Source organism: Scyliorhinus torazame, chromosome 3 (genome assembly GCF_047496885.1).
Source record: "Scyliorhinus torazame isolate Kashiwa2021f chromosome 3, sScyTor2.1, whole genome shotgun sequence".
Taxonomy (NCBI): domain Eukaryota; kingdom Metazoa; phylum Chordata; class Chondrichthyes; order Carcharhiniformes; family Scyliorhinidae; genus Scyliorhinus; species Scyliorhinus torazame.
The window spans coordinates 167,995,289-168,008,219 of NC_092709.1; the positions used below are offsets into that span (position 1 = coordinate 167,995,289).

Here is a 12,931-nt window from a genome sequence, read left to right on the forward strand (position 1 = left end):
AGAGGGATGCAGTGCACTTGTACAGACCTGCTTATTTTGTCTGCCAGCGCCACTTGGCTCTGGCCCTCATTACAGCCTTGGTCCAAACATGGACGAAAAAGCTGATTCCAGAGATGAGGTGATGGTGACTATTCTTGAATTAAGGTAGTATTTGACTGAGTGTGGAACCTTAGAAAGACTAAAGCCAATGGGAATTGAGGTGGGGCTTCACCACTGATTGGAGTCATGCCTAGTATAAAGGAAGATGGTTGTTGGAGGTTAGTCATCTCAGTCCCAGGACACCGCTGCAGGACTTCCAGAGGATAGTGCACTCGGCCCAACAATCTTCAGATGCTTCATTGATGAGATTCCCATTGATCGCACGATGTTCAGTACCATCAGCAATCCTCAGATACTGAAGCAGTCATGTCCGCAATGCAGTAAGACCGTGAAAAGTTTGGGCTGCAAAGTGGCAAGTAACATTTGTGCCTCAAGTCCCAGGCAAAGCCCATCCCCAATGTAAGAGAATCTAACTGTCTACTTTGTGGCATTACCATCACTGAATCTCTTACCATCAACATTCTGGGGTTTACCATTCACCAGAAATTTAACTGGACTAGCCATATAACTACTCCGGCTACAAGAGCAAGGTTAAAAACTGGAAATTCTGTGGCATGCAACTCACCTCTCGACTAACTCACCTCTTGACTCATCAGAGCCTGTCCAACACTTCCCTGGATGAGTGCAGCTCCAACAACATTTGAGAAGATTGACACCAACCAGGGAAAAGCATCTTCCATGATCAGCTCCCCATCCACCTTAAAACATTCATTTCATCCACTAAGGATGCACTGTGGCAGCAATGAGCACTACCTACAAGCTGTACTACAATAATTTTCAAGGCTCCTTTGACAGGACCTTCCAAATCCAATAGCTCTACCACCAAAAGGATAAGGGCTGCAGGTGCATGAACACTTCACCATCTGCATCAATAAATCACACACCATCTTGGTGGAACTGTATTGCTGTTCCTTCAACATCACTGGGCCACAATTCCAGGACTCCCTTCCCAACAGCTGAGTGTACCAACACCAGATGGATTGCAGCGGTTCAAGAAGGCAGCTCACCAAAGGTTGTGCTAAATGTTGTGGATTTTCAATATCAATAGAAAGTCACTGGAGCTGATTCTTAATATATGGGTTACCTCAGAAAGTCATTAGCCGGTGCTGTGGTTAGAATTGACTATGAACTCCCCATTGTGATATAATTGGGGTGAGGTAAGTTTCCATCTTGTTTACTCTGCTTGTGATCAGAAATCATGCATTACATGGATTTTAAATCACGATTTGAGGGGAAAAAAATAATTTTTAAGCACTAAAAACAGGTTGGGTTCCCATGTAGCTAAGAAACATGGCAACCAAGCTATTCAAAAGATGTTCCAACACCTTAATGCAGATGCTAAAATGATCAAAACAAGCAATGGGAAGTTTAGCTAGTGCAACTTTTCTTGCACTCTGGCAAAGATTGTGTTCAGCGGTTAACCACAATACTTAGTTTTAAGTTCTAAGAATTTAATGTAGTGTGATTTAACATCAGCAGGAAACCAACAACAGCTTACGTTGACATCCTTTGTTTAATGACCACAGGTGAGTAATTTGTATTGGAATTGTGTACTTCTATATCCACTATTGTAGCACAGTTTTAACATTCATGCTACTGTGACGCTTTAGAAAAACAAAATTCTTTGCCAAGAGACATTTTAAAAACTAATTGAAGTAAAATCAAAATACTGCTGACGCTGGGAATCTGAAGTGCTGGAAACGCTCTGCAGGTCTGGCAGAGAGATAGTCAAATATGACTTCAGAACTAAAGGGAGTACGAATGTGTTGGGCTTCATGCTGTTGAGATAGGGGAGGGTGAGGTAGAACAAAAGAAGGTCTGGGAGAGCATAGAAAGCAGGCAAAAATGAGATAACAAATATATCATGGAACAAAAGACGGAGTGGTAATGAACAACTGGGAAAATTCATCAATCTTGCTTTTAATTTCTACATTTCTCTTGCCATCATATGGTCTATATCTGATACTCTGACGCAACTAGTTTTACCTCAAAGACTCTACTATGACGAAAACGGTTCAGTTGGCATGGCAAATGTTGGGTATTGGATGGCTTCAGCTCCAGTATTTTGATTCCTAGGCTACTTACCATAGTGGAGGACTGGTAGGTCCTCTGCTTAATCTTTACTGTCTGCAACAGCCTTACTGGGATGAGGAAGCAAACGTGAGGTATATTTTGATACTTCCAATACTTTCTCTCTTTTTCCCCCATACCCCCAGGATATCTCTGTCTGTGACAACACCATAAAAATGCTACACTCAATGTGTGTCACGGGTATATCCTGTTTTGGTGGTTTTTCGGCACAAGTAGTGAGTACCAATCCAGGTCGGGTCGGACAGCTGGTACCTGACCAGCTCAGTCAGTCATTTCATTTGTTGGTCAGTCTCCATGACTTTTCAAACAAACAAAAGGTGTGTTCGCATGGATCTATCCTGATAAACCTCTCTACTGCCTACTGCACTAAGGCCTCCCAAAATCTCTGACTTAATATCCTTTTCAGGGATTGAATGGGATTAATTGACAGGACCGTATTGCCCTATATAGATTTAGCTTATTACAAAATGCCCAATAGTATGTTAAGTTCTTTGTCTAAACCATGGGATAATAGCCTACCCCAATGTTATCCCCGTGTCTTATCGTGCCTTTGCATGTGCCTCTGTCCTTGATCTTACAGGCCATCCCTTATTTCACTCTAGGCTCAACGATTGTTTATGAAACTGCCTTCTCTCACATCTAGGGGCTCCATAACTCCAATTGACGAGTTATCATTTGTTTATTCTCAGAGTTGTATAATTTCTTGTTGGACTAGTAGACAACGCAACAACTCAATAATTCAATTATATAATTTCTACTTGCACAAACAAAGTTTTGCATTTCAGCAAGCATCATAATTAAGTAAGGGTAACTGAAAAGCCCAGCACAACTTTGTAGTATGGTTATTTAAGTATCTATGCAGTTGCTCTCCGAAGATTAGAACATAGAACAGTACAGCACAGAACAGGCCCTTCGGCCCTCGATGTTGTGCCGAGCCTTGTCCAAAACCAAGATCAAGCTATCCCACTCCCTGTCATTCTGGTGTGCTCCATGTGCCTATCCACTAACCGCGCCACTATCACAGCAGGCAGTTCATTCCACACCCTAACCACTCTGAGTAAAGAACCTACCTCGGTCATCCCTCCGATATCTCCCACCCTGAACCTTCTAGTTATGCCCCCTTATAACAGCTACATCCACCCGAGGAAATAGTCTCTGAACGTCCACTCTATCTATCCCTCTCATCATCTTATAAACCTCTATTAAGTCGCCTCTCATCCTCCTCCGCTCCAAAGAGAAAAGCCCTAGCTCCCTCAACCTTTCTTCGGAAGACCTATCCTCCAAACCAGGCAGCATCTTGGTAAAGCTCCTTTGCACCCTTTCCAATACTTCCACATCCTTCCTATAGTGAGGTGACCAGAGCTGCGCACACTACTCAAAATGTGGTCTCACCAGGGTCATGTACAGTTGCAGCATAACCCCACCGCTCTTAAACACAAGCCCCCTGTTAATAAACGCTAACACACGATAGGCTTTCTTCACGGCTCTATCCACTTGAGTGGCAACCTTCAGAGATCTATGGACATGAACCCTAAGACCTCTCTGTTCCTCCACATTCCTCAGAACCCTGCCTTTGACCTTGTAATCCACATTCAAATTTTTCCTGCCAAAATGAATCGCCTCGCACTTATCAGGGTTAAACTCCATCTGCCATTTTTCAGCCCAGCTCTGCATCCTATCAATGTCTCTTTGCAGCCTACAACAGCCCTCCACCTCATCCACTACTCCACCAATCTTGGTGTCATCAGCAAATTTACTGACCCACCCTTCTGCCCCCTCCTCCAAGTCATTGATAAAAATCACAAATAGCAGAGGACCCAGCACTGATCCCTGTGGTACACCGCTGGTAACTGGTCTCCAGTCTGAAATTTTTCCATCCACCACCACCCTCTGCTATGTGATAGCCAGTTACTTATCCAATTGGCCAAATTTCCTTCTATCCCACACCTCCTTACTTTCTTCATGAGCCGACCATGGGGAACCTTATCAAACGCCTTACTAAAATCTATGTATAACGACATCAACTGCTCTACCTTCATCTACACACTTGGTTACCTCCTCAAAGAATTCAATCAAATTTGTGAGGCAAGACTTACCCTTCACAAATCCGTGTTGACTATCCCGGATTAAACTGCATCTTTCCAAATGGTCATAAATCCTATCCTTCAGGACCTTTTCCATTAACTTACCGACCACCGAAGTAAGGCTAACCGGCCTATAATTACCAGGGTCATTCCTATTCCCTTTCTTGAACAGAGGAACAACGTTCGCCACTCTCCAGTCCTCTGGCACTATCCACGTGGACAGTGAGGACCCAAAGATCAAAGCCAAAGGCTCTGCATTCTCATCCGTTGCCTCACAAAGAATCCTAGGATATATCCCATCTGGCCCAGGGGACTTGTCGACCCCAAGGCTTTTCAAAATTGCTAATACATCCTCCCTCAGAACCTCTACCTCCTCCAGCCTACCCGCCTGTATCACACACTCCTCCTCAAAAACATGGCCCCTCTCCTTGGTGGACACTGAAGAAAAGTATTCATTCAACGCCTCTCCTATCTCTTCTGACTCCATGCACCAGTTCCCACTACTGTCCTTGACCGGCCCTAACCTCACCCTAGTCATTCTTTTATTTCTCACATAAGAATAAAAAGCCTTGGGGTTTTCCTTGATCCGACCCGCCAAGGATTTCTCATGCCCCTCCTAGCTTTCCTAAGCCCTTTTCTTTTTAGCTCATTCCTTGCTACCTTGTAACCCTCAAGCGACCCAACTGAACCTTGTTTTCTCATCCTTACATACGCTGCCTTTTTCTTCTTGACAAGACATTCAACCTCTTTTGTGAACCATGGTTCCTCACACGGCAATTTCCTCCCTACTTGACAGGGACATACCTATCAAGGACACGCAGTATTTGTTCCTTGAACAAGCTCCACTTTTTATTTGTGCCTTTCCCTGACAGCTTCTGTTCCCATCTTATGCCCCCTAATTCTTGCCTAATCGCATCATAATTACCCCTCCCCCAATTATAAACCTTGCCCTGCCGTATGGCTCTATCCCTCTCCATTGCAATAGTGAAAGACACCGAATTGTGGTCACTATCTCAAGTGCTCTCCCACAAACAAATCTAACACTTGGCCCGGTTCGTTACCTGGTACCAAATCCAATGTGGCCCCACCTCTTGTCGGCCTATCCACATATTGTGTCAGGAAACCTTCCTGCACACACTGTACAAAAACTGCCCCATCCGAACTGTTCGGCCTATAGAGGTTCCAATCGATATTTGGAAAGTTAAAGTCACACATGACGACTACCCTGAAACCTCCACACCTATCCATAATCTGTTTTGCAATTTCTTCCTCCACATCTCTATTACTATTTGGAGCCCTATAGAAAAGTCCTAACAACGTGACCGCTCCTTTCCTATTTCTAACTTCAGCCCATATTACCTCAGTAGGCAGATCCCCCTCGAACTGCCTTCCTGCAGCCGTTAAACTATCCTTGATTAACAATGCCACTCCTCCACCTCTTTTACCAACTTCCCTACTCTTACTGAAACATCTATACCCCAGAACTTCCAACAACCATTCCTGTCCCTGTTCTAACCATGTCTCCATAATGGCAACAACATCGTAGTCCCAAGTACCAATCCACGCTCCAAGTTCACCTACCTTATTCCGGATGCTCCTTGCATTGAATTAGACACACTTCAACCCACCTTCCTGTCTGCCGGTACACTCCTGCGACCTTGATACCCTCCTCAGTACCTCACTGCTCTCAACACTGGCTTCTGGTACCCGTCTCAGTACCTCACTATTCTCAACACTGGCTTCTGGACTACAGCTTGTTTTCCCACCCCCCTGACAAATTAGTTTAAACCCCCCCGAAGAGCCGTAGCAAATTTTCCCCCCAGGATATTGGTGCCCCTCTGGTTCAAGTGCAAACCGTCCTGTCTGTACAGGTCCCACCTTCCCCAGAATGTGCTCCAATTATCCACGTAAGAGGCATCATCTGACGATAGCTCCTTTCCGAACCATAGTATAGCTGTCATCGCCCAAGAATAATCATCCTACACGTTATGCTTGCAGAAAAATGAAACGTTCAGTTTCCAATAAAAAACAAAACTTGGAAGTGCTAGCCTATTGCTTTAACTGATTCAAGTGGATAGTGTGTTTCTGTAAATAAGAGGGTCAACACTTTAGGGAGAGTTGAGTGGTGGAGGTGGCTGGTGGAATATAAGACAGGAGAAGCCAAATATAACAGAACTATACTTTCAGCTGAGTTAGTCTGTGTCTGAGGTTCCTGAACTTGAAACTGGGCATGTGCAGAATTCTAATTTATACTCAATGGCATAGGGTAGTCCGAGGGATTGAATGTTTGCAGCAAGAAGTTTGGAAGAGACACAAAAGTGAGCGAAACAGCAGGTCCAGCAGTTGAGGAGGCCGAAGAGCAGGGAGTCAGATTGGATGTGTACTGCAGGTGTCAGCAGCGATAGGAGGCCTGCAAATATAAAGTGCCAGTAAATTGCTTTTGTCAATGTTTAGCAGTTTGGTGTAATTGACACCAAGTTATTGACATTACTTAAAATCCTGACCCATGAAGTTTTATAGAAGGCACACACACAATTAAGTCTTCATTAAAAGGAGGAGGTATGCGTATTCTTCAATTGAAGATCAATAATCACCAAAGCTCATGGATCTTTGCCAACTACAGAAATTCTATTTGATGGCCAACGCTGAGATAGATGGACTATATGGATTATGTAGTTATATAGCAAAGGATCATTTAGCCAAACCAGCCCAAGTCAGTATTTATGCGCCACTCGAACACCCTCCCATCTTTCCTCCTCTATATCTACTGTCGTAACTATTTATTCCTTTCTCCCTCATATGTTTATCAGTTTTCCCCTTTATCCATCTGTACTGTTTGCTTCAACCACTGTGATGGTGAGTGCTACGTTCTCAGCACTCTTTGGGTAAAGAAGTTTCTTCTGAATTGGCTTTCTTGGTGACTATCTTGTATTGATAGAATCCCTACCTAGAGTTCAGAAGGTGGCCATTCAACCCATCAAGTCTGCACTGACCCTCCGAAAGAGCACTCCGCCTAGGCCCACTCCCCTGCTCTATCCCCATAACCCTGCGGATTAACCATGGCTAACCCACCTAATCTGTATATCTTTGAACTTTAGTTAAGGTTTTCCACACATTTATAATAAATATCTCTATTAGGTCACCCCTTAGCCTTTTTTTTTTTTCAAGAGAGGAGACCCAGGCAGTCAATCCGTTCTTCATCTGAGTACCCATGCATTCCTGTTATTATTCTTGCAAATCTTTGTACACACTCCATTGGCTCTATATCCTTCTAATATCTGGTGAGCAGAAGTGCGCACAGTACCCTTAAGTGTCGTCTAATCAAGGTTCACTCTGGGTTAGCTTAACTTCCTCTACTTTTAAATTCTAATCATCCAGAAATGAAATCAGGTGTTTGTTTTTTATGGCCTTGCTAACCTGTGGCATTATTTTTAGTGATTGATGTATTTGTATTCCCATGATTCCTTTCTTCCTTACTCAGCCCCACCTAGACTTTCGCCTATCAAATTATGTCCCTATTGTTCCAATCAAAATGTACTACGTCACATTTGTGTGTGAAAAGTCTTGAAGGTAGAGCCGCAAGACGGCTGCAGGAACAAGCAACGTAGCAAGGTATTACGATCCCAGACCAGACCCCAACAGTGGCTAGGATGCTGGACAGAAATCCCAATATTTAATTTTAATTTTGTAAGATTCTTCGCTCCAGGAGTAATTGCACAAATAAATAGGGAAAACAAACTTTATTACTAACAGTAGTAAAATCTTTAACATCACACCAGAAAATAGCTTACAATTGCTCCTTAAATAATACAGTGAATACAATATCTTTAATTGCTGTTTTTATTTCCATTTAAATAACAAGAAAATAAACCATCTCTGCTCTCACCTTAAATACCAATGGCACAGAGGAAGACATGCTTTACAGAGATATTCTTTGAGAACGAGATCTCTTGACACTGCTTTACAGAAAAGATCTAACTCTGGTCAGATCCATGCAGAAACTCTACCTGTATGTCTTCAAAAGCCGTTGCAACTTGTTTGGTTCAGCTCCCCTTGTCCTCAAGACAAGCCTGCATTGCTTTAAATACAGTTAATCTCTTTTGACTAACTGACTTTAGCCAAATCAGAACTGAACTGAAAATGCCTTCTCAAAAAGCCTGATGTCTTAGCTCCATCCAGCAATGACATCATCTCACCAAGCTGTAAAATTAACTAACTCCCCCAGATATCCTCTTAATCAAAACAAAACTGCAATGCACAAATTTTTTATGATGGCTAATTGCACCCTGGCTCCTAAAATATACTTGCCTTTCAAACTAGGATTTATTTTAAAACATGACTGCAGCAGTCTAACATACACTAACTAACCCACGCAAACACTGGGAGAATGTGCAAACTCCACATGGACAGTGACCCAGAGCCGGGATTGAATCTGGGACCTTGGTGCCGTGAGACTGCAGTGCTACCACAGCGCCACCGTGCTGCCCTGATAATACATGGTTAACAGTTCCTGTACTCCTAACTTCTGATGATTCATTTATTTAGCTCATTTAATTACAATACATTGTAGAGCCACAGAAGAGAACAATAGTGTTGGTCGTTCAACCTGTGAAACAATGGCACTTCATTAATCTGTAGTGACAAAAGCAAAACTGCTAAAGTGATACATGTGTGCTTGTCAAAATGCTATTGAATTTATCATTTATATTCAGAATTTATAGATGGAATTGTGTGCCAGAGAATGGACTGATTTAGGAATGCTAGTAAAGAAAAGACCTGTAATGGTTCAGTAGTATTATAATTTGAGTGAAAGTGTGGTTTGGTGGCTGTTGAATATTAATTTGATCCATTTGAATTGCCCATTGTACATGCAAACTCTGAACATTCCAGGAAGTTCATTAGGTTGTTAAGGTTAAAGGTAATGAGTCGTGTTAAATGCCATTGAGGGTGAATGTTAGTCCTGTATTTCAATCCAGAGACTAACATTTTACACAAGTTGACAGTTCTAAGAGTGCTTTATGTTGCAGATTTTTCTGCCCCCCTCCGTGTGTTTACCTAATGGGCAGTGGATGGAAGAAAAAGAAAGATCAAATGGAACGAGATGGATGCAACGAACAAGAATCGCAACCATGCGCATTTATTGGGATTGGAAATAGTGACCAAGAAATGCAGCAGCTTAACCTGGAAGGAAAGGTAGGACAAGGAGGCATTTTACGTGACCTTGGATACTGCTAAACAACAATAATGATTTAGTGTTGAAAGTATAAAGGTAAACAAAGGATGAATTTAAAGTTGAATGCTTTAATGGTAACATAAAAAAGTATAGTTAAAAAACAATATTCTGTGCATTTAGTGATATCTTGAGATTAGGACAGCATTTGTTCAGCACAATACAGGATCATCTGTGTGGACTCTTTCCTGTGCCATTTGTGATTTAGGAGTGTTTGGTATTATTGACCAAAATTAAGATTCTTATAAAAATTAAATTGTGCAGGAAACGTGTCACCATGCTCCTTTTTTGTGTAGTTTTGCTTGAGAAAGGTTCCTTCCTGATTACAGTAGGAAGCTAATAGAAATGAAAAGGGAAACAGTTGCCTGATGCATACAGCTACACGGTTTGAGATGGATCGAGTGACGAAGATTAAAAACATCAGCATATAAAATAAGTTTTTGTGTGTGGCTTGTTAGTGGTTCAGTTAACTGAACAGGTACAAAAACAATTTTTAAAAAGACTGATGAAATGTTCAGCTTTACCTCAAGTGGGGGTTGGGTTACAAAGAGGGGGCAGTTATGGCGTAGATTTGTAGGGCCCATCTAGAATACTACATTCAGTTTTGGGCACCATACTTCCGGACAGGTATATAGGCATTAAATGGGGTGCAGATTCACAAGAGTGACATTGGAATTTAGAGGCCTATGGGGACAGTTGCATAAACATGTTTTTATACCCTTGAGTGTGGAAGATTGAGGGGTGATTTGATCATGGTTATGAAATGTTAGAAGAATTCAATCGGTTAGCTTCAGAAAAACATTTTCCTCTGGTGGGGGAACCAAGAATGAGGGCATATAATTCTAAAATTAGAATAGGTAATTTAGGAGAGAAAGCAGAAAACATTTTTTTTACCCATGGTAATCGAAATCTGAAATTGTTCTCCCGAAGTGCTGTTGAAGCAGGAACAATTGGAGCTTTAAAGGCCGATCAACATATTTTCTTTGGTACCATGGTTGGCATATGGAGTTGAGATGCAGATCAGCCATGATCTAATTCGGTGTAAGGAGCTGTTTGACCCACTGCTGTTCCTATGACCTGAATTTGATTATTTGCTCAATCTCTATATGCAAATAGACACTTTCTTGAGATGTTTCTGCTCCAGTTGACCAACCCTTGAGCTATTGAGTAACATAGCTTTATTTGAAGATTCATGCTGCTCTCCTTCACTTGCAGCAAATCTATTGTCTCCCACACTGAAAGCTGTTTTGATGTCATTTTACTTCTGAAAAATTGGCTCAAACTTCTGCAGCTTGCAAGTTATATTTTTTTTGTATTGATATTTTGTGTCTTCGTTCTATCAGTACTTTTTTCAGCAGCCCACGTTGAGGTTTAGCTATTTTGAACGGATTGATTGTTCATTTTCCATGTAATTGTTGGTTCTTGCTAATTCATGGTTTTAAAGTTTATATTTTGGCGCAAGCTTTTTCTGTAGTTTCTCCTTTCATGATATTTTTAGGCACATGTTGTTGCCTCACTACAAATTTCATCAGAGACCTACACTTATGGTGTATGGTTTTTATAACCATCCATTCACTTACTCTTCTTTACGAATAGAAGAAACATGTTTGACTTAGAGAAAGACTGGAATTCCCCCAGAGGTGTACTTGAAAGCCTTAGATAAAGCATTGATTTGAAGATACTTCTGTCTTCATGTCAGGCACATTGCTGTCTGAAATTGATTTGTTGATCAATTGCTCATAGGAATGGAAATCAAAAGTGGGTAGCGAAGACTTCTTTAGCAATTAGCCTTGAATGTCTATTATGCAGGGAGCAGCAGGATAGTCCAGGGTAATATGGCATTGCTTTGCTTACGTCGGAAGCTTGGATGTTGCTACTATTTTCCAGAAAAGTCTGAAGGATTATCTCTCCAAATGGTCTCCTAAGGGTTGTGACGAGAATAGAAACCATTGAGGCAGCATCAGCAAAATCCGGCTTCTCTGGATGCCTTGAATACACAAACCAGGAGTTAATATTAAACTTGTGCAGTAGTCTAGTTAAATTGCTTTTGGTGTACAGGTTTAAGGATCCCCTTATAGACAGGAAACAAAGCCACGAGAAGGTGTAACATAAATTCAGCTCAAATGTTATCACAAATCAAAATTGAAGTTATGAAGAAAAGTTTCAACCATTTGCACTATGGCTGAGCAGATTACTGTCCAACCAGAGAGAGATTCTGACGGGTTTGATTAGGTACATCTCTGGCTTAGTGAGATGTTAAGAGAGCACAAAGATAATCATGGCAGAAAGGATACTTAGTAAAAACTGACGTGGAGAATAACCTTCTGCCAGAAACTTATTGAAACAGTTGGTCTTGCTGCAGAAATGGAAAGAAGCCATAATTTTTTTTAGAAACCCATTAGCCAAGAAGAGGGAAAACCTGACAATCAAGCAACTGCCTGAAGCACTTTTGGACAACACTTTAAGAGCTATGAACAATTTATTTTTCAAATAAATTCCACCGCAGCATCTTCTTGCAAAGTGACTTAAGTAGTTGCTGGGAAAGAGGACCAACAGAATAATGGAATTAAGCTAATTGACCTGTGAAAGAATCTAGCACAAATGTGATGAGCTGATTGTGCTGTAACATTCTATAATTTGATATATTCCAGATATTTCCCTAAATTTGATTTCAATTGAGTGAGTAACATTATACAAAAAATAATCTAAACTTGATTTCCAAATAGAAGCAGTCATGTATGTGCTTATCTTAACATTCAAAATATTTGCAATTACTTGCTACTGTTGTGCCAGAGTGACATGAGTGGTTAATCAATGAACTACAGCAACGATGACTTGGGGAGTTTATAGCTGCTTGTGATGTCGCTGCAGTGGAATCTTTATAAAAAGGAAATTATAAAAAGTATTGTCTAAAATGGTCAATGTTCAAATTGAATACATTTGAGTGTTCTGATGGCATGGATGTAGTAATTGTGTCACTGAATCCATATTCTTAGAATTTAAGAGTTGTAACATTAACAGGTATGAAAAACTGCATGAAGTGCCGAGTGTTCTTTCTCTTGGCTAATGTACTTCTAAAAAATGTATTGCTTTTTACCCATTTCTGTAGCAAGATCAAGCAAAGAAATGTCAAGTAGAGACATAGTGAGCCTCCATTGGGCTCTGGTAATTACAATTAGTTAACTAGAATATTAAAGGGAGATGGTGTCTTTGTGGTATTGTTCCTGGACTAGTAACCCAGATGTCCAGGCTAATGCTGTCAGGGCATTGGTTCAAATGCAAGCAGCTGGTGGACAAATGCTTAAAAATATATGGAATTAAAAGCTAGTCTAATGGTGACCATGAAACCATCAATGATTGTCTGGTTCACTAATGTCCTTTATGGAAGGAAACCTGTAGTCATTACCTGGTCTGGGCAACGTATGGT

At 41.3% G+C, this 12,931-nt stretch overlaps 1 protein-coding gene across 2 annotated transcripts in view; it reads left to right on the top strand.

Moving 5' to 3' along the window:
* rbpjb (recombination signal binding protein for immunoglobulin kappa J region b) overlaps positions 1-12,931 on the top strand; it is a 152,120-nt gene that overhangs the window by 75,527 nt on the left and 63,662 nt on the right. For both annotated transcript variants that reach the window (XM_072496526.1, XM_072496527.1), the window contains exon 4: positions 9,302-9,467. In XM_072496526.1, coding sequence (XP_072352627.1) covers positions 9,302-9,467 — 166 coding nt within the window. The remainder of the gene's footprint in view (positions 1-9,301; positions 9,468-12,931) is intronic.